Source organism: Rana temporaria, chromosome 3 (assembly GCF_905171775.1).
Source record: "Rana temporaria chromosome 3, aRanTem1.1, whole genome shotgun sequence".
Taxonomy (NCBI): domain Eukaryota; kingdom Metazoa; phylum Chordata; class Amphibia; order Anura; family Ranidae; genus Rana; species Rana temporaria.
This window is the reverse complement of record NC_053491.1, coordinates 221,991,553-222,014,683: the sequence shown is the minus strand read 5'-3', so window position 1 is coordinate 222,014,683 and position 23,131 is coordinate 221,991,553. Positions and strand designations below refer to the sequence as shown.

Sequence of the window (23,131 nt, the reverse complement as noted above, 5' to 3'; positions counted from 1 at the left end):
GCCAAATCAGGCAAAGCAGTGCCACAGCAGATACTGAGGCTCTGGAAATCAAGGGAGCTGTGTCCAGGGCTGCATCGCAGACATATTTAAGGCCATGCACCAACTGGTTGGCCAGTTCTACGCAGACTGGGGAAGCCTGTTGCCTCTCCAGCACCCTGTGCAACAATTTTGGCCATTCAGTAAGTGTCTGTGACACCAGGGCTGCAGCCAATACTGGCCGTAATGCTGACCCCAGCATGGTGAAAATGGACGGGGCCACCGCTTCGGACCTCCTATCTGCAGGATCCTTAAATGCAGAGGGCCCCTCCAGCGGAATCGTGGTTACCTTGTTTTACCTGGATACCGGGGGTCCAAAACCCGGGGGAGATGCCCATTTTTTCAGAAGGCTAAACTCAAAAGGGTAACGGACCGCCTTGCGTGTTGGGACCGAAAAGGTCCTCTGCGGCCGTTCCCATTCTTTGTCTATAAACGTGTTAAAATAAGTTACATAAGTAAGGCGTGTGAGCTTGTAGGACCCAAAGGGGACCAACACCTCAGTAGATACCCCAGCCGCATCCTCCAGCTTAAGGGTTTCCCGCACTGCAGTGATAAGTGCTCCAACAAGCGCCTTCTCCTGCGCTGACCCGGACACAGTCTTCTTCATTGTCCGAATGGTCCTGGTCCACATACTCTGATACTTCAGAACAGGGGCCCTGTGCCCCAACCGGGACAGAGTCAGAGCTTTCCCCAGAAGATGGTGGGGGGAGGGGGCATTTTTTACCCCTTTCATCCGCTCCAACTCCTGCACAGTGTGCGCCTGAGGTGTCTCTGAGGTGATCTGTGCTGACGTCACCACTGTTCACTTCGCTGCTATCCGGAAGGACGGGTGGATAGTATAGCCGGCTACAGCAATTTTTAAACAAACGCACTATTTATTCTACCAACATGTGAGTGCATCCTTTTTTACTTTAATAAACAGTCTAGACGATATTACACTATGTTAGTGTTTTCCTTTCTGGGTCATCTACATTGAGGAGATATGTCTGATAACACCAAGGACTGAACGCAAACAAACTAAGGGATCCAAGGAAGTCTTGAGCAGGGCTGCTGGCCACATGCACGTATGATCTCCTTATCGAGATCAACTTGTTTTGGTAAGCAGTTAAGACATAAGTGGTGGAGGTTCTTCTCATCTCATCTGTCCTGCTGGTTGGCACAATTCCCTTTGGATCTGTTCAGCACTTATTTGGACGAGTTTGCACTCTCTTATTTTTCTCTGAAACTTTTTGGGACTAATTCAACACATATGGACTTGTTTCTTTGATATCACTCTTTTAATTATTAGGTTCACGCCTATTATTGATTTAAGTGAAAATTCATGGACTTGATTTTTTTGATATCACTCTTACAATTATTTAGGTTCACGCTTAATATTGATTTAAGAGATTATCTATGTGTATTATTATTTATTATATTATATTATATAGACACATACATTTTTGTCATATATCACCTTATTTTCATGCAGCGCAGTTTACAAGAAAATGGCCGCCCGCTGTATAAGCAATAGAAACAGCTCGGCTACAAGAAAATAGCTGCCAGCTGTATTAGCAATAGGAACAGCGTGGCTACAGGAAAATGGCGCCGGTGCATCTTCTGAGGTAAAAAAATAAATAAAAGGCTGCAAAAACACTGGCCCCCCCAAGGCAGACCACCCACAGTAGAGCAGACCTGGACACCCCGCTCAGCCCCCAGTCAGGACCCAGAGCCCCCCTCAGGGACCCCCCAGTGAGGTACACAACAGGACCAGCAATGCATGGGGAGGAGGGAAAGAGAGGGCGAGAGACCCCCTCAAGGAAAGCCCAGCTGTTCTATCCTGCCAGGACAGGAGGAACCTTACTTACCAGTCCTTGCGAGGACTGCTGGACGCGTTCCTGACAGACCCATCACCGAGCAGTATGGAGTGGCTGTCGGCCACGGCCCACTGTGACTGGACAGCGATAGCCCGGTCATATGTGGGCCCCGGAGCATAGAGCTCACTGGCCACCCCTGGAGTGGGGTATGTTGTGGCTGACCCAGCACGTAGCTAAAGGCCTGCTCACGCTCGATGACTGGACTGGGGAGACTACAAGGATCTATATTATCCAGCCTGTAGTTGATAGTAGATCACAGGATCGAAAAATAAAAATAAAAAGTTCTCCAGGACCAATGGGCCCCTAGGGAGCCAGGTCCTTCTCCTACACTAGGCAGAAAAAAACTGAGCTGCTGAGTGCAGGGTGAGGGGTATGACCAGAGGGATAGGAATGGCTGCTATCAGGTTTTAAACCTGCTAACAGGTCTTACAATGCAATTCACATTGTAATATATTCCACTGTATCACTGAGTGGTTGGTATGGTATTCTTCTCAAAGTGCATATTTAATTCAGACTTGATAAACACTTCATAACTCCCTAGATCCAGAAAACACTCCAATCTGAAGGCAACATTTCCCTTGAAATGTGAGAAAACACATCCAAGTCTAATGATAAACATACAGTTTTAGATCAGCTTAACCAGATCATCTTTAGCAGCAAAAGACAATTGACTGACAATTTTAGTCTCCATGATTATTTTAAAAACTCATCAGATTTCATTTACCGTATTTATCGTTGTATACCGCGCACTTTTTTGCCCTGAAAATCAGGGCAAAATCGTAGGTGCGCGATATACGCCGATACCAGCGCCGAGTTTGAACCACTGCGCCGGCATATACCGAGCGCAGTACACTCGGGTATAGTCGGGCAGGCTCGGCTCCTTTCGCGGTCACGTCCTGGACGTACAGGACGCACAGGACATGACCGCGAGAGGAGCCGAGCCTGCCCGACTATACCCGAGTGTACTGCGCTCGGTATATGCCGGCGCAGTGGTTCAAACTCGGCGCGGGAAGCAGGGATCGAGCGGGGAGGACACCGCAGAAGGACACCGGACCCGACGAGGAGGACACCACCGAAGCCGCAGACGGACCCGACGAGGCCGCCGATGGACGCCGCGCAAGACACCAAAACTGTAAGTACTAAAATGTTTTTTTTTTACAGGAATGCGGGTCCACTTTAGGGGTGTGCGCTATACGCCGGAGCGCGCAATACCCCGATAAATATGGTAGTTGGCCTTATTATATGCAACCAGCTATTTTTCTTTAAAACTCATGTAGCGCCCTACCCAAATGATGGGGACGCTATTTCAAATTTAGGGGGTTGTCTGAGCCAATAGTTGGGCTCAGACCTGTTTGATTGTATTCAAATTTGCTTCTGCTCTGGCTGTGATACTGCCTGGTAGTCATTTCCCTTGTTGCCTACAGGTGGCGTTATCGCTGCAGGCCCATGTTGGAACACAGATGTATCATGGTGTATTGGGTGTCCCTTCTCGGCAGCCGTGCAGTGGGCGTGGTCAACTCGCTGTGCATGCTGGGGAGGGGTACATAAGGAGCAGACGCCATTGAGGGTTGGTCTGTTTTCCTCTTTGCGTACCCCATGGCGGTGTTGGTCTTTGCGCGCCTCGTGGCCCTCCTGGCACGAGGTGCATGTGTGATTCCGGTTTTGGGGCTCCGATGGCCTGGGGCTGCATCGCTGTCTAGTAGGCCCAGCTACCTTGGCTGGGGCTTGCATTTCCTGAGGGGATCCCAAGCTGTCCATCCAAGGGAAGGAAGCTGTCTTGATGAAGGAAGCCGGAGGGAGGACCTGCCCTGGAGGAGACTGGCAAAGTGCAGATGTCTCGGCAACCCAATCAAGGAGGGACCCATCACTTTGAAAGCTCTGCAATACGCCGGTTTGGCTTAAAGGCTCTTCTATTGCTCAGCTAGGAGGTTCGGGACTTTAATCCTGTGCCAGAGGGTTCCTGGACGCATTTCAAGTTCATCTAGAAAAAGGTCTGTGGCAGAGACCTCAAGTTCACCTAACAGCAGTCTGTGGCAGTGACTGTCTGGACTGTAGCCCGTGCATCATTCCGGCATAGTCTTTTCAAACACAAAATACTGTGTTTTGAAGCCAATCTTTTTGTCTAATAAATACAAGGGATGAAACCATTCCAACAGGGAAATTTATAGTCCATAACGCAGGTTTCTCTTCTTCAATGCTCCTCCCAAGTCTCCCACTAAGTCACGATGTGGACCGCATTCCAGTTCCAGGACACAGGAGAGACCCAGTTAGTAAAACCTTCATGGTGCTTTGTCGTCAAAACAATGTACCTGGCCCCGGCCCGCTGGAAGAGTTCAGCCCACCAGTCCGGATCAAAGAGCTCAGCAGTGAAGTGCGGGGGCGAAGTCTGCATACGAGAAGCCGGGTGGATAGTTCTTAGTCATGAAGTCCACATAGGACTGTCTCTTCTCCTGCCGCCAGTTTCATCAGAACCACTCACTGCTGAATGACGGCACCGAGAACACCCCCCCAGTGCGGGAAGATACCAAACTTCACCTCATCGAACCAGACCGACAGGGGGAGGCTTGTCTATGGACTCCCAATCGGGGGTATACCGTGAGGAGACTCCGATGAGCAGGGCACACAGGCACACCAATAGGCTGGCACAACTAATAGCAGCCATACCCATTGTAACCGGTCTCTGCTGATTCTGCAAAGCCTGTCTATCAGCCATAACTTTATGACTACCCACCTAATTTCCAGTAGGTCCCCCTTTTACCGCCAAAACAGCCCTGACTCATGAAGACATGGACACCTCTAGACTTCTGAAGTTATGCTATGGTATCTGGCATCTAGCCGCAGTAGCGGATCCTTTAAAGTGGCTGTTAAGCCACTATAGTATAAACATACAATCCCCTCCATTCAATAACGTTATGTGTCCCAGTGTCTGCTAAAAAAGATGCAGATTTCTACCTTATATCAGAGCGTCTACAAGCGCTCATGTGACTCCTCTGCTCTCTTCTCTCCCAGCCTGACAACTATAGCGGGAGGGGCAGAGAACTCCCGCTGATGTCAGCTGAGGAGGAGAGAGAGCCAGGTGGTCACGTGAGTGCTGGGAGACACTCTGATATAAGGTGGAAATTGGCATATTTTTTAGCACAGACACTGGGACACATAATGTTATTTAACAGAGGGGATGGCATGCTTATATTATAGTTATGATAGCAGCAGGAGGGGAGTGCTGGAGAGTATATGGAGCTCACAGGCAGGGAAAGGAGGGGGGAGAGCATAGTTTTTTTTGTGTAACAAACACTTTAAAGTGGTTGTAAACCTCCCTGCAGTACTTATACCTAGAGGTAAGCCTATAATAAGGCTTACCTCTAAGTACTGTAAATATCTCCTAAACATGTGCCGTTTAGGAGATATTTGCTGTACACTGTGTTGATTATCTTATTGATGCATGTGTTTTGAAGAAACGGCGTTGCATACTAGCCCATTATGCTTTTACTTTTCAGGGGAAAAAAGAGGAAGTAAAACCCATCAGGGTTCCCTCCTTTTTTAAGCCCTGTAATTTCACAAAGCCCTGTAATTTGTGAGGTGGGGCTCATTATGCCTTTGTCTTGCAGGTGTTTGTTTTGTTTTTCCTGCCAGGGTTTACAACCACTTTAAAATCCAGTAATACACCATCTCACTTTACTCTGCACATGCTCTCTATTTTTAGGCAATGTTCCAAAGTTGTTAGAGGCCAGTCTGCTGACAGCCTTAAGATTTACTGCTGTTCAGGGGCTTCAGCAAAATGATGACATCCAGCAAGAAGAAACAGAAACAATGCTATAGGCAATTTACAGCACACATTTGCTTTGATAGCATAACTGTTAATGTGGAATGTCTGTTCCTTGCTAAAGAACATTATTTTTTATCAAATTGTTATTGGTAAAGATCCACTTTAATTTGCTGCATTGTTCCTAGGACATTTATAGAGGCTAAAGACAGCCCTGCAACTGTAATTTTTATCAAAATATCAGCACTGCTAACCTATATATTTCTGCCATGCCAGGCTTCCTTCAACTAGCATAGCGACTAGTCTTTCAACTGTTATAACCCTAATGCTAATGTTATTTTGTAACACCTAGTGATTATGGCTTCAGGCTGGGTTCACACTACTACACTACTTTCATCCTACTTTGCTCTGCTACATTGGTCCTACATCCATCCTACTTTCATGAACAGGATACTACTTTGGTCCGACTTCAATGATATTCAATGGGCTGAAGTAGGATCAATGTAGGACCAAAAGTAGTACAGGGAGCATTTTCAAAGTCGGGCCGACTTGTGTAGGACCAGTTAAGACAGCTCTCATAGGGAAACATTGATTTTCACACGTCATGCTACATGAGGCTCTCAATGTAGGACCGTTTGTCGGACAAGTGTGAACCCAGCCTCAAACACACATTACAAGAAGCCTAAATACAATCAATCAATTAACACTATATTTAGCTTGAAAGGGACTGCTCTGTTAGAACTGACTCTTTCATAGAGAGCTTGAGTTGAGGATTTTTAGATACGCCTCATAACTAGTAAAAACAAGCACAGGCAACTTTTTATTGAAAGAATAGACTAGAGAGTAACAGGATTAAAAGGGCTGTTATTCTGTTAGTGATAAACATAGGGTTTATTTTTTAATCTAGCAGCAATATATGGTATTTGATTTTGCTAGGTATTCAACTTTTTTACAATGGTATGTGCATGTTGGCACCAATGACAAAGTCAGAGGCAGATAGAGTGTCCTAAAGAACAATTTTAGGGACTTGGGAGCTAAATTGAGGAAAAGGACCTCCAAGATAGTATTCTCAGGAATACTAACGGTACATCGAGCCACACCAGAAAGGCAGAGGGAGATTAGGGAAGTAAAAAAGTGGCTGAAGAGCTGGTGTAGTAAAGAGTGCCCCATGTAGTGCAATAAAGTATGACACCGTTTGTGACATATAAAAAATATTTACTCCAAAAAAGTGTGTCATAGCCTAAGATGGGAGACACCGTTCCTATACAGGATGGCTGAGATGACAAAGTGACCCACACTATAGCTCAACTCGGAGCATACAAACAGTAAAAAATGAGACACAAGCAAAAGAAATCTAAAATCTTCTAAAAAAGTATTAGTTGCCAGCGTGTAACAACACTGATCTGGCTGAACTGGGTAACGAGCGTGTGGTATGCGGTGGTGGCGTGCGTTCCAACCAGAAACCACCTGACGCTCACCCGGAAGTGACATAACACGTACAAGCCTGACGTACGTTTTGAAATTCCATTCGTCTTCTGAGGCGTGTCAGTGCAACGTCAGCTGCTACTATTTATGGGAGTCGCCGTGCCGCATCAGTCCGCCCACCCCCTGGAAAGGCATCCAATCAGTGTACCCTAAGGGCAGGAGTCTGCCAGTATGTGTAATTTAGACTTGCACAACTTTGAGTCTGCACTTAATACTCCCCCGTTTTTGGGATTGTCTTACTCTTACAGTTTGGGTTGCATTCCAGCATTGTCCCTGCCCCCATTATTGGGCAGTCTACCTATAGGATGTTTAGTGGACAGAAGCTTACCCAGGCAGCGCCATTACCCCAACTTCCATACTTACTATTCTACACCTGTCCTTCTATAGGGGACAGATTTAGGGGGGCAGCAGCCTCAAGACCTTCGGTATCCCAGCGCAGGTTTTCTACCATTCATGGATCTGAATACAGGTGTGCATAGTTCAAAGTTAATCATTGGAGTTTGTTATAGACCACCCAATGTTAATGAGGAGGTGGAGACTCAGCTCCTTAGACAGATGGAAAGGGCTGCAAGGGCTGGGACGGTAATAATAATGGGGGATTTTAACTACCCAGAAATTAACTGGAGTAATGACACTGCTGGGACAGATAAAGGGCAACAATTTATAAACCTATTGCAGGACAATTTTATGGTCCAGCTTATTGGGGCCCCAACTAGGAATGATGCTCTGTTGGACCTGGTAATCTCAAACCATGCAGAGCTTATTACTAATGTTCAGATAAAAGAACACCTGGGTAGCAGTGACCATAAGATGATTTCATTTGATGTTAGCTGGAAGCAAAAAACATATACGGGAAAGATAAAAACACTTAATTTCAAGAGAGCAAATTTTCCAAGGATGAGGGCTGCTCTCCAGGACTTAGACTGTAAGGCCTCGTACACACGACAGAGTTTCTCGGCAGAATTCGGCGAGAAACTCGGTCAGAGCCGGATTCTGCCGAGAAACTCTGTCGTGTGTACACTTTCAGCCCGATGGAGCCGCCGAGGAACTCGTCGCGAAAATAGAGAACATGTTCTCTATTTTCTCGTTGTTCTATGGGAGCTCTCGGCCCGCCGAGCTCCTCGGCGGCTTCAGGGCTGAACTGGCCGAGGAACTCGATGTGTTTGGCACGTCGAGTTCCTCGGCCGTGTGTACGAGGCCTCAGAGAATATTGGCATCAATGGGCACAGAACAGAAATGGGAATTCCTTTAAAAAGACTGTTTGTGAACTCACTGCAAAGTATATTCCCATGGGCAATACGTTTAAAAGGCTAAAAATAAAACCTCGTGGCTCACGACCAAAGTTAAAAAAGCTATAAACTATAAGAAAAGAGCTTTTAAAAAATATAAAAATGAAGGAAAAATGTTGTTTAAATGTTACAAAGAATATAACAGGATATGTAAAAATGAAATCAAGAATGCAAAAATTCAAAATGAATGACAGATTGCAAAAGATAGTAGGACAAACCCCAAGAAATTCTTCAAATATATTAATAGTAAAAAGGTCAGGTCTAAGCATGTAGGCCCTTTACAAAATAATCTAGAGTGGGTGACTGGGGACAAAGAGAAGGCTAATTAAATACTTTCTTCATCTCTGTGTATACAAAGGAGCATGGGGGAGTTCATGTCCATAATGGGGGTGGTAGTGACAAAGCCCCAAGTGATACACAATGGCTCAAAAGTGATATGGTCCAGAAATATTTAGACAGAATAAAGGTGGATAAAGCACCTGGTCCTGATGGCATCCACCCACGGATCCTAAAAGAATTGAGCTCTGTGATTTCAAAGCCACTGTATCTAATATTTAGGGACTCAATAATGACAGGAAGAGTACCACTGGATTGGCACAGGGCCAATGTAGTGCCCATATTTAAAAAGGGAACAAAGTCTTTACCAAGTAACTGTAGACCTCTTAATTTAACTTTTATAGCTGGGAAGATACTGGAGAGGTTAACAAAAGACCCCATAGACGAGTTCCTGCTGGGAAAAAACGATTTAAGCAACAGACAGCATGGATTCATGAAAAACAGAAGTTATCAGACAAACCTGATTTCTTTTTATGAAGAGGTAAGTAAAACCTTGGACAGAGGCGTGGCAGTGGACATGGTATACCTGGATTTTGCAAAAGCGTTCGATACAGTTCCCCACACACGGCTCATGTGTAAGGTAAAGTCTACAGCAGTGGTTCTCAACCTTCTAGTGCCGTGACCCCTTGATAAAATTTCCCAGGTTGTGGGGACCCCTAACAGTAAAATTATTTCCGTAGTGTGGATTGTCAGCACCCAAGGCAAGACAAGGATTTTCCGCCTCTAACCCACAGATATTTAGCACTCCCTGAGTTCCTTCCACTCGTACAGTATTAAAAAAACGTATGGTACATTTTAGGATGTACCACTCTCTCTTTGTTCTCCTTTCTTTCCCTTTTATCTCTCTCACCTATGCCAAAATCTGAGGTCTCTTCCAGCCCCTCCCACTTCACATCCTTCACCAGTTAGCTGACCTCTAGTCTCTGTCCTCCAGCCATGCCATGAACTGAATGGGTGGCTGCGAAGAGGCTGAGTGGGCGGCCGTGGGCTCCAGCAACAGCCCAGCTGGGCGGTTAAAAAAAGGCTGGGAGAGTAGTGCGAGCTTCAGGAACAGCCCATGATTCGGTGACCCCTGGGAAATCAACATTTGACCCCCGAGGGGATCCCGACCCCCATGTTGAGAACTACAGGATTGGAAATATCAGTTTGTAAATGGATACAAAACTGGCTAAAAGACAGAATTCAGAGAGTAGTGGTTAATGATTCTTACTCTGAATGGTTTAAGGTTATCAGTGGTGTACCCCAAGGTTCAGTGTTGGGACACTTACTTTTTAATATCTTTATAAATGATATTGGGTCTGAGATCAAAAGTAATATTTCTGTCTTTGCAGATGACACCAAGCTATACAGTGGAATAACGTCCTTACAGGATGTCGCCAATTTACAAGCCGACCTCAATGCTTTGTCTAATTGGGCGACTAAGTGGCAGATGAGGTTTAATGTTGATAAATGTAAAGTTATGCCCTTGGGGGCTAAGAATATGCATGCATCATACATACTAGGGGGAGTACAACTGGTGGAATCCGTAGTGGAGAAGGATCTGGGGGTTTTGGTAGATCATAAGCTTAATAATGGCATGCAATGCCAAGCTGCGGTTTCCAAAGCGAGCAAAGTCCTTTCTTGTATTAAGAGAGGTATGGATTCCAGAGAGAGAGATATAATTTTGCCCCTGTACAAATCATTAGTAAGACCTCATCTGGAATATGCAGTTGTTTTGGGCTCCAGTTCTTAAGAAGGATATTGGGGAACTGAAGAAAGTGCAGAGAACGGCAAGGAGCAGCTCAGCTATAAGGAAAGATTAGAGGAACTGAATTTATTCACTCTTGAGAAGAGGAGATAAAGGAGAAATATAATCAACATGTACAAATATATAAGGGGTCCATATAGTGAACTTGGTGTTGAGTTATTCAATTTATGGTCAACACTGAGGGCAAGGGGGCACTCTTTACGTCTAGAGGAAAAGAGATTTCACCTCCAAATACGGAAAGGTTTCTTCACAGCTAGAGCAGTGAAAATGTGGAATAGACTCCCTGCAGAGGTGGTTCTGGCCAGCTCAGTAAAGTGCTTTAACCGCTTGACATCCGCTCGCCGTCAAATGACAGCGGGCGGAATACTCTATTGTTCTGACAGGACGTCATATGACGTCCTGTCATTTAAAGCCACTAGGGGGCGAGCACGCAACCGTCGCGTTACTGGGAACACAATGCGCGTCCCCGCGGCCACCCGCGATTGCCCAGTAACTGAGCAGGACCGTGGATCTCTGTGTGTAAACACAGAGATCCACGTCCTATCAGGGAGAGGAGACCGATGCTGTGTCCCTTGTACATAGGGACACAGATCGGTCACCTCCCCCAGTCACCCCCCTCCCCCTACAGAACACTCACTAGGCTACACATTTAACCCCTTCCCCGCCCCCTAGTGGTTAACCCCTTCCCTGCCAGTCACATTTATATAGTAATCAATGCATATTTATAGCACTGTTCACTGTATAAATGTGAATGGTCCCAAAAATGTGTCAAAAGTGTCCGATGTGTCCGCTATAATGTCACAGTCCCGAAAAAAATCGCAGATCGCCGCCATTCCTAGTAAATTTACCAAAAATATGTAGAAGAATATGTATCGGCCTAAACGGAGATAAAAACATTTTTTTTTTAAATGGGCTATTTATTATAGCAAAAAGTAAAAAATATTGGGCTAGATTCAGGTAGGGGGACGTAATTTTGTGTGGGCGTAGCATATCCTATTTACGCTACGCCTCCGCACCTTAGACGGGCAAGTGCAGTATTCACAAAGCACTTCCTCCGTAAGCGCGCCAAATTCAAATTGAGAAGAGGTGGGCGTGTTTTATGTAAATAAAACATGACCCCATGTAAATGACGTCTTTAACGAACAGCGCATGCTGGATCATGCTTTGCTGTTTTTTTTTTTGCCTTCTTCTGGATCAACTGTGGGTATAGAATTGGGTATATGTGATTTTACGATATTATTATTATTTTATTTCTTATGGTTGAACTTGATGGACTTGTGTCTTTTTTCAACCTGACTAACTATGTAACTATGTATGAAATAGTAAAATGGCAAATGGTGCAAAGGCATTACAAAATCTGTTCACAACAGTTAACACTACATTGATAAATATTGCTTCTTTAGCTTCCCTTCTTTGTAAACATAACCCTAAAGGCCCATTCACACAGTTCCGACTTTGGATCCGACTTCAAGTTGCCCCAATTTGCCCTGCATGAAGAAATCAATGTAAGTGAATGGAGCCGTCTTAATGGACACTACTGCAGTCGCTTCGACTTGAAAAAAGGTTCCTCTACTACTTCAATCCGACTTCTAGGCGACTTGTACCCATTGATATCAATGGAAGTCGCCTCCAAGTCGGATCCCCGTTCATAGGTGAGGCAACTTTACAGGAATGGAAAAAATACTGCACTTGTTCAAAAAATATATAAATGTGAAAAAGCTGCGACTAAAAAATGTTATAGAGGAAGTCGCCCCAGTGTGAACCTGTTCTAAGGCCCCTTTCACACTGGGGCATTTTTCAAGTGTTTTTCGAGCATTATTTGAGCGAAGCCTCATCTGCAATCCCAACCTGCTGTTAAAGCACTGCTAAGACCCTAACGTTTTAGGGCGTTTTTGCAGTGCCTCAGTGTAAAAAGGGTAAGGCGTTTTTACAGCGCTTTCAATTCATTTAAATGGAGAGGGGCATTTTTGGAGCGTTTTTTCAGCACCCAAAAGCTGCTCCAAAGATGCTGCTTGCAGGACTTTTCTCAACGCCCCGCCAGTGCAACGCCTCAGTGTGAAAGGGTAAGGCGTTTTTACAGCGCTTTCAATTCATTTCAATGGAGAGGGGAGTTTTTGGAGCGTTTTTTTCAGCGCCCAAAAGCTTCTCCAAAGATGCTGCTGGCAGAACTCAGTGTGAAAGGGTCCATTGAGATGCATGGAGAGCGTTTTATGAGTGCTATTTTAAAAGCTAAAATGCTGTAAACACGCTTCAGTGTGAAAGGGGTCTAAGGCAAACCCCTTTCTCCCACAGGGGAACTCCACGCCAAATTTTAAATAAAAAACTGGCATGGGTTCCCCTCCAGGAGCATACCAGGCCCTTGGGTCTGGTATGGATTTCAAGGGGAATCCCCTACGCCAAAAAAACGGCGTGGGGGTCCCCCCAAAATCCACACCACACCCTTATCCGAGCACGCAGCCTGGCTGGTCAGGAAAGGGGGTGGGGACGAGTGAGCGCGCCCCCCCCCTGAACCGTACCAGGCCGCATGCACTCAACATGGGGGGGTGGGGGCTTTGGGGCGCCCTGCAGCCCCCCCACCCCAAACCACCTTGTCCCCATGTTGATGAGGACAAGGGCCTCTTCCCGACAACCCTGGCCGTTGGTTGTCGGGGTCTGCGGGCGGGGGCCTATCGGAATCTGGGAGCCCCCTTTAATAAGGGGGCCCCCGGCCCCCCCACCTTATGTGAATGAGTATGGGATACCCATTCACCTGGGAGGGGAAATGTCAAGAAAAAAACACACTAGACAAGGTTTTAAAGTAATTTATTAGGCAGCTCCGGGGGTCTTCTTCCGACTTCTCCGCTTCTTTCTCCCTTCTGCCGGGCACCTCCGCTATCTTCTTCCAGCTCTTTTACTAGCGTGGGGCCCAGTCTTCTCCCTTCTTCGGGGTTCTTCTTTCGACTTTGGGGGTCTTCCGACTTCTCCGCTCTCTTCTCCGGTTCTTTCTCCTTTCTGCAGGCACCACTATCTTCTTCCAGCTCTTTTACTAGCGGGGCCCGGTCTTCTGCGTCGCCTTCTTCTCTTCTTCGATGTTGCCTCGGCGCTCCCTCTCGCTGTAATGCAGGGTGTGCGGTGTGCAACCACTTCCGGGTCAGCGTCTAGGTGGTTGTAGCTGGAGCGCACGCTACACACCACTGTGCAAATGCTTTGTACCCTGCATTCCGACGCAAATTTTTTCTGTCTGATGTTTTTTGTCATATTTGTTTTTATATATAGCCACTCCTTGGGAGCATTCCACTACTGGCTATAATTTTAATTTTAAATAAATTTTACATAAACGGTATTGCACTACTGGAGTCCCCTTCTCTATTTTTTGAGATACGGAGGATTTGAGTGGTGCACACGGCTTGCTGGACAGCAAATACATGGAGAACCATCTGGAAGGTAGCTGCACGTGTGAGCAGAGGAGAGGAGTAGCAAACGAGGGATTTCGTGGTACATGTCTGTTACCCCAAGCAGGGAGCACCATCTGGTGAGTGGGGAACCCTGAGGGGAGCACCGGGACGACCTCGTATCAATAGACCTAGGACCACTCCCTCCACACGAAACAACCTCCCTGGACTCCATATCACTGCAGCTTTACCGTTGTTTATAGATGTCTATGTTTTGTTTGGTTTTGGATATGGACTGAATATCTCACACAGTAGCTGTGTAGAAGTTTTCTATTGTGCTGTTTTTATTGCTGCAGGATCCTATGGGACATTTACATTACAGAACTCTTGTACACTGTTTGCTATACAACCTGTATTGCTATATATATATGTGTAGTTCATGGCAAATGGTAGCCATGTATCACTGTATTTCTGCACTGATATTAGCACTCACTTAATATATTTTTCTGATCTGGTTCCCAGCTTTATCACATCGTTGGGTCCCTTCAGTAACTCATAGCCTAATAGGTTGCACCTAGACACCACACCATTTGGGTCTAGTGAGAACGTGCACCAGGCAGCGCCACCACCCCACTTACATTTATACTTCATACTCAAGTCGTGTCCAAGTTGCCTCCCAAAGTCGCGCTGGAAGTTGTGTTGCCCCTGTGTGAATGGGCTCTAAATTTAGATATATAATGGTTTCAGCAAATTGTATACTAACAGTGAACTTTTCTTCTTGTGCTTCTGTTTTCTGTACGTCAGCTTCCCACTGTTCAAATATTGCCTGAAATTGCTGAGAATATTCATTGCTCAACTTCTGCCTACAATATATATATATAAAATAAACATGATTACAAGAGTGTAAAAAATGCAAGTGTTTTTAGTCGCACAGAACAGGACATAGAATGTTTAGTCTTAAAGGGTCACTAAAGGAAAAAAAAAATTTGCCTAAAATTAATGTCTGCAAGGTAGACAGACAGAATAGTGTAATGATTCTGTTAAAAAACTAGTACATACCTATTAAATTCCTTCATCTATATCACCTCCGGCATTCTAGTTTCTGTTCTCTCATTCACTTCCTGGTTTGCATCGCTCGTTCATGTAAGAACTACATTTCCCAGTATGAATTGCGGCACACCCAGTAATTCACACCTCCTTGAAGTCTCTAACACGTAGAGAGCGTCCTGCCACACAGATGTAGTTCCCAGGAGGGGGTGAGCACATTACTGACCACCGCAGTAAAGCCTCCCTTCACGGTGGTCAGTAAAATCAGACAAGCAGGAAATGAACAGAACAGAGAAGAAATAGAGCAACTTCTGAGCAAAAACCAACAATGAGGAAGTGAAAAGAGGAATGTCTGCAGGTAAAGGATGCTTATTCCGAAAAAAATTTTTTTCCTTTACAACCCCTTTAAACCACAATGTGATTGTGTGTGAAACTTACAGGCAGACTCCTGCCTGTCAAGTAAGAGCATTTGTGCGGCTCAACTGCTGCCCGATCGCTCGCACACACCCCCCTGTACCGCCGCTCCCCACCCACCGCTGCACCTCGCTTACTGGGTTCGGCTTGCCCATCGGCGGACCCGGGAGCTCCATGGCGAGTGGCGGCAGTTGGAGGGGAAGGAGAAGCCCTTCTTTGTGTGACCCGGAAAGCAATGTCTCTGATGTCGCTTCCGGGTCAATCTCTTGGTGTCCCCGGCTAGCTCAGCCAGGAAATAATGTTTTGCAATGCGATCTCCATTGCAAAACATTTAGTTGAGCACAGGGGAGACATGAAGGGTCTTTTAGACCTTGCATATCTCAATGAAGAGAACCTGTTACCAAAAAACATAACATGGAACCTTTTGTTCCATATTTGATGAAAAAAAAAGTTAAGTAAAAACATGTTTTTTATTTTTTTTTGCAAAAAAATTAAAATACAACCAAGATCATAAAATATCCCCCCCCAATGTAAACGCATGTGTCGGGCACCTATGTGTGAAAACGTTGATTGCGATACACATGTTAAATGTCGCCACGCACGCCGAAGTGAGAGCAATAATTCTAACACAAGACCTCTTCTGTAGCACTAAACTGATGCCTATAGGGGGCTTTTGAAGCTTTGCCTGTAGAGAATATAGGGTACTGAAGCTTGACGCCATTTCACATGTGCACAAAAATTTGAGATTTGGCATGTCGGGTATCTATTTACTTGGTGGAACCTTGTCTTTTATAATTTAGCAAAAATGTGGCTAATGCCGCATACACACGATAATTTTTCGGCATGAAAAAAAACATGTTTTTCAAAAACATCATTTAAAATGATCGTGTGTGGGCTTCACATCATTTTTCAGGTTCTGAAAAACAACAAAAAAAAAATTTCGAAACATGCTGCATTTTTTAACGTCGTTTTAAACTGTTGTTTTTTGGGTTTGTAAAAAATGATCGTGTGTGGGCTAAAACGACGTAAAAGCACATTCATCACACTGTAACAGCGTGAATCGTCTTTTACTAACACGGAATCAACTAAAGCAGCCCAAAGACGAATGGAACTTCCCCTTTATAGTGCCGTCGTACGTGTTGTACGTCACCGCGCTTTGCTAGATCATTTTTTTAAAACAACGGTGAGTAGGCAACATCGTTTGAATGATGAAGTTGGGAAAACGTCATTTTTTCGACATGCTGAAAAACAACCTTTTTTTGTTCATGCTGAAAAATGATCGTGTGTACGCGGCATTATTCATTCCGTTTGTTTGCTCTAAAATTCACGTTAGTGTGTTTTTTTTACTGAAATTGTGTTTTTCCTAGACCTTTGCGGTAATATAGTGTGACATATTTTATTCTCTAGGATATCTTCTTTCAGAAAATATATAATATCTGTGGGTTTTGTGTAATGTTCAGGCCTAAAAATAGGATTTTTTGTACTCACCGTAAAATCCTTTTCTCTGTCGTCCATGGATGGGCACAGCTTCCTTAAAGCGGGGGTTCACCCTTAGAGGGCACTTTTTCCCCTTAGATTCCTGCTCGTTTTCTCTAGGGGAATCGGCAATTTGTTTTAAAATATGTGCAGTACTTACCCGTTTACGAGATGCATCCTCTCCGTCGCTTCCGGGTATGGGCTGCGGGAATGGGCGTTCCTTCTTGATTGACAGTCTTCCGAGAGGCTTCCGATGGTCGCATCCATCGCGTCACGATTTTCCGAAAGAAGCCGAACGTCGGTGCGCAGGCGCAGTATACAGCCGCACCGACGTTTGGCTTCTTTCGGCTACGAGTGACGCGATGGATGCGACCGTCGGAAGCCTGTCAATCAAGAAGGAACGCCCGCTCCCGAAGACCCATACCCGGAAGCGACGGAAGAAGATGCAGCTCGAAAACGGGTAAGTAACGCTCATATTTTAATACAAATAGCCGATTCCCTAGACCGAACGAGCAGGAATCTAAGGGGAGAAAATTTTTTTTTTTAGAAATGGGTGAACTCCCGCTTTAAATCTTGACTTGTGGGTTATGTTCCGTCTATTAGGAGAGGACTAGGCAGACATGTTACATATTTAAATACATGTAACTTTAACAGAGTTGAACAGCCCTGCCCCCTCAGCTCAGTTCGTCTAAAAGCATGTAAAAACTTAAAAGAAGGGGTGGGTGTTGTGTTTGTCCATGGACGACAGAGAAAAGGATTTTACGGTGAGTACAAAAAATCCTATTTTCTCTTTTCGTCCATGGACGGACACAGCTTCCTTAAATCTTGACTTGTGGGTTGTCCCCAAGCAGTGTCAAAAAAAAGAGGGGTGGGAACAGCAATTAAAAACGAACTTCACCCCAAACAAACAGAGCTCCTCAACTGAGGAGATGCAACCTCAAACAGCCACCTGCAAAACCTTGCGGCCAAGGCAAGCATCCGAAAAATGCACAAACATCAACCTTGTAAAACTTGGCGAAAGTGTGAACGGACGACCAGGTCCCTGCTTTACACACTTGTGAGACAGACGCATGATGTCAGAAGCCCAGGAGGCACCTATTGCCCTGGTCGAATGCGCCGCAACAGGAAAGGGAGGCGCCCACCCCTCAAGGGCATAGGCCTGGATGACAGTCTGCCCGATCCACTGAGAAGTGGTGGCCGACAAGACCACCAGGCCCTTCTGTGGACCAGTCAGTGACACAAACAGTGAGTCTGACCTCCAGAACGGAGCCGTAGCAGACAGGTACACCCGCAGAGCACGTACCACGTCTAAAGTATGTAGCGCAGCCTCTCTGGGATGCGACGGCCGAGGACACAAGGATGGAAGTACAATGTCCTCATTTAGGTGAAAAATAGCACCGCTTTATCCTTATGGATCAAGCATGGAATCTTGCAAGACAAGGCCGCCAATTCAGAAACCCTTCTGACCGATGTAATGGCAACTAGAGAGTGTCAAGAGAGGAATCTCCCTGATGCTCTCAAAGGGAGGTTCCTGAATTACCAAGAGCACCAGATTCAAATCCCACGGAGGAAGTGGTGGTCTAAACGGGGGAACCACATTTCGGACTCCCTGCACAAACGTACTTACCAGTGAATGAGCCGCCAGGGGTCGTTGGAAGGAAACAGCCAATCCTGAAATCTGCCCCTTAATAGTGCTTAAGGCAAGTTTTTGATCCAATCTTGGTCCAGCATCTGGCGACTTAGATAGTCCTCCTGCCAGTCTTCTACGCCCAGAATGTAAACAGCCGTTAGAGCCAGCACGCTCCTTTCGGCCCACCTTAGGATGTGAGGGACCCCTGATGCTGCAGCCGAGCTCTTTGTTCCTCCTTGATGTTTGACATACACCACTGCCGTGGCGGTGTCTGACTGGGTCCTGAATGGACACCCTCGTAGCCTCTGTGGCCACGTGGAGAGGCACAGACTGATCGCCTGAAATTCGAGAACATTGATCGGTAGAAGGGATTCTTCCGGATTCCAGCGACCCTGGGCCGACTGAATCCCCCAGACTCCCCTCCAACCGGTCAGGCTGGCATCCACCGTAATCACAGTCCAGTGGAAAGGAAGGAACGACTTCCCGGACTGAAGGGCTGGGGATCTCAGCCTCCAACTCAGAGAGGCTCTGACTAGCCACTTAACCCCCGGACCATTTTGCAGCTAAATGCCCAGGCCAGGTTTTGCGATTCGGCACTGCGTCGCTTTAACAGACAATTGCGCGGTCGTGCGACGTGGCTCCCAAACAAAATTAGCGTCCTTTTTTCCCCATAAATAGAGCTTTCTTTTGGTGGTATTTGATCACCTCTGCGGTTTTTATTTTTTGCACTATAAACAAAAATAGAGCGACAATTTTGAAAAAAATTTAATATTTTTTACTTTTTGCTATAATAAATATCCCCCAAAAACATATATATATATATATAAAAAAAAAAAATTTCCTCAGTTTAGGCCGATACGTATTCTTCTACCTATTTTTGTTAAAAAAAAATCGCAAAAAGCGTTTATCGATTGGTTTGCGCAAAATTTATAGCGTTTACAAAATAGGGGATAGTTTTATTGCATTTTTATTAATTTTTTTTTTTTTTACTACTATTGGCGGCGATCAGCGATTTTTTTCGTGACTGCGACATTATGGCGGACACTTCGGACAATTTTGACACATTTTTGGGACCATTGTCATTTTCACAGCAAAAAATGCATTTAAATTGCATTGTTTATTGTGAAAATGACAGTTGCAGTTTGGGAGTTAACCACAGGGGGTGCTGTAGGAGTTAGGGTTCACCTAGTGTGTGTTTACAACTGTAGGGGGGTGTGGCTGTAGGACTGACGTCATCGATCGAGTCTCCCTTATAAAAAAGATCACTCGATCGATACGCCGCCACAGTGAAGCACGGGGAAGCCGTGTTTACATACGGCTCTCCCCGTTCTTCAGCTCCGGGGAGCGATCGCGACGGAGCGGCTATAAACGAATAGCCGCGCCGTCTTCCCGGATCGCTCCCCGAGGGAATCCGCCCGCCGCACGCAGCGGAGGGGGTCCCAATCGGACCCCCCACCCGCTAGAAGGCAAGGACGTATATATACGCCCATCTGCCTGTCCGTGCCATTTTGCGGATGTAAATAGTCGTGCGGCGGGCGTTAAGGGGCTAGGTGACTCACTAGAATCTGATGATCCAGAGACAATGGAGATTTCTTCTTTTTTTGTTAGAATCTCCTTCTGAAAGACTCGAGTGTGGAATTGGGCATATGGTACTGCCTCGGAGGAGGCTACCATGAGGCCCAGGAATCGCATGCAGAAACGGAGAGACGACCATTTGCGGGTCCTGTGCTGCAGCCAGATCCGAGTCTGAGTATTCCCCAGGAGATGGCAGGGGGGAGGTGGCACTTTTTAACCCTCCTCCCTGCAGCATGCAGCCTCAGTTCCTAACAAGCAGTACAAACCTAAAAAATGAGGGGTGGGTGCTGTGTCTGTCCATGGACGACAGAGAAAAGGATTTTACGGTGAGTACAAAAAATCCTATTTTCTCTTATCATCCATGGACGGACACAGCTCCTTAAATCTTGACAAGTGGGACGTCCCCAAGCAGTGTCAAAAACGAGGGGTGGGAACAGTATCAGTAAAACCAATTGAACTTCACCCCAAACAAGCAGAGCTCCTCAACAGAGAAGTTGCAACTTTAACCAGCCGCCTGCAAAACCTTGCGGCCGAAGGAAGCATCAGAAGATGCACTCACATCAACCTTGTAAAATTTGGAAAAAGTGTGAAGTCGCTGCCTTGCACACCTGTGAGACAGACACAAGATGTTGGAAAACCCAGGAAGCACCATTTGCCCTGGTCGAAAGTGCCGTGACCGGAAAGGGGGCGCCCGACCCCTAAGAGCATGGGCCTGTATGACGGTCTGCCCGATCCATCGAGAAATGGTGGCCGACTAGACGGACAGGCCCTTTTGTGGACCAGACACCGACACAAAAAGTGCATCAGATCTCCGAAACGGAGCCATAGCAGACAGGTACACCCGCAAAGCGCGTACCACGTCCAAAGTATGTAGTGCAACCGATCTTGGATGCGCCCTCCGAGGACATAAGGATGGAAGAACAATGTCCTCATCCAGATGAAGGGCCGAAACCACCCTCGGAAAAAAAGAAAGGTTGCGGGTGCAACACCGCCTTATCCTTATGGAGGATCCAGTATGATGACTTGCAAGACAAGGCCGCCAACTCAGAAAGCCTTCTGACAGAAGTAATGGCCACCAAACAAAGGCCACCTACTGAGAAAGTGCCAAGAGAGGAATCTCTCTGATGTTTTCAAAAGGAAGGTTCCTGAAGAATCAAGAGAACCAGAGTCAAAACTCATGGGGGAAGAGTGGGTCAAGAGAGGGAAGTATATGACGAATCCCCTGCACAAAAGGTACCCACCCAAGAATGGGCAGCAAAAGGCCACTGAAAAAAAAGCACAGCCAAGGTTGAAATCTGCCCCCTAACGGTGCCTTAAGACAGTTTACAGATCACTCCAAGCTGTAAAAACAGCAGGACCCTGGACACCGAGTATGTCTGTGGACGTCACCCCATCTTTTCGCACAAAAAGATGTAGGCCTTCCAGGTACAATGGTAGATCTTTCTGGAAGAAGACAACCGTGCCCTCAGCATGGTTGAAATGATCGAGTCGGACAGACCCCGGTCTTCTTAAAACCTGGCTTTCAATAGCCATGCCGTGCAAGCCAGCGACTGTACAACAGAATGAAGTATGGGACCCTGAGACAGAAGGACCTCCCGCCTTGGCAACCGCCAGGGTACATCCGCCACAAGGCGTCCGAGATCGGCATACCAAGGACGCCGAGGCAAATCTGGAGCGATTAGGATCATCGGGATCCTACTCTGTGGAGCAGCCAAAGAAGCAACTACAATGGAGGAAAGGCATAAAGTAGCCGATACTGACCCCACAGGGCCACCAACGCATCTGACGCATTTTAACAGGAATACTAGACCTAGCCACGAAACTCGACACCATGCGGTTGAGACGAGCGGCCAGGAGATCCATGCCCTGTGAGAATTACCTCCTGCAAGGGAGTTGAAACACCGCCGAGTGCAAAGACCAGTCGACCTGGTCCAGCATCTGGCGACTCAGGTAGTCCGCCTGCCAGTTTACCTGATGGTAGACCTAAGCCACGGCCGTGGCGCTGTCCGGCTGAATCCAGATCGGGCGACCTTGCAACCTCCTCGACCACGAGGAGTGGCATAGCCAGATCGCACGGAATTCTAGGACATCGATCGGTAGACCCCCCAGACGCCCCCCTCAACCCGTGAGGCTGGCGTCCGTCGTGATCACCGTCCACTGGAAGGGAAGAAACGACTTCCCGGACCGAAGAGTCAGGGATCTCAGCCACCAATTCAGAGAGACTCTGACTAGGTGGCTTACCTGAATCTGACAATTCAGAGACAAAGGAGATTTGTACCGCTTGGACAGTATCTCCTGCAAAACACGAGTGTGGAATACGGTACCACCTCGAAGGAGGCTACCAACAGGCCCAGGACTCGCACGCAAAAATGGAGGGATGACCGATTGCGTTATGCCAACACCTTCACTGCAGACTGAAGAGTCTGAAATTTCTCCAGGGGAAGAAATACCTTTGCCACAGAGGAGTCCAGGATCAACCCTAGGTACTCCAAACGCTAAGTCGGAACCAGGACCGACTTCTAAATGTTTAACACCTACTCGAATTCTTGAAGGGTATGAATAACTATAGACACATCCTCCTCTGATTCTGTAGCCCACGATGGCAAAGCCTCACTGTCCCAGCAAAGCTAGGATCAGTGCGAGCACCTTGGTGAAAACTCTTGGTGCTGACGCTAGATCAAAAGGAGGGGCCACAAAACTGATAGTGGTCCTCCCGATCGCGAAGCGCAGAAACCTCTGGTGGCTTGCGCAAATTGGGACATGGAAGTATGTGTCCTTGATGTCCAAGGACGCCAGAAAGTCCCCTGGATGGAGCGCAGCTACCACAGAACGAATGTATTCCATGTGGAACTACCTAACTCTCACAAAAGCATTTAGGGCTTTGAGGCCCAAAATTGGATGGACCCCGTCCGTCTTCGGGACCGAGATCAGATTTGAATAGAATCCCTGAAACCTCTCGTCCTGCAAGACAGGTAAAATTACCCCGCAGTTTAGCAAGTCCCACACTGCCCCAGCAGGGCAGACCAACGAGCTGGAAGGAGAGGGAAACTCGAGGGAAAGAATCTGTTCGGTGGATAGGAGGAACCCTATCTAGTACTCCGAAGAGACC

The 23,131-nt window shown here is 46.6% G+C and overlaps 1 protein-coding gene across 2 annotated transcripts in view; it reads right to left on the bottom strand.

Annotated features, from left to right (window-relative positions):
• SYCP3 (synaptonemal complex protein 3) overlaps positions 1–23,131 on the bottom strand; it is a 91,860-nt gene that overhangs the window by 41,393 nt on the left and 27,336 nt on the right. For both annotated transcript variants that reach the window (XM_040344296.1, XM_040344295.1), the window contains exon 5: positions 14,644–14,743. In XM_040344296.1, coding sequence (XP_040200230.1) covers positions 14,644–14,743 — 100 coding nt within the window. The remainder of the gene's footprint in view (positions 1–14,643; positions 14,744–23,131) is intronic.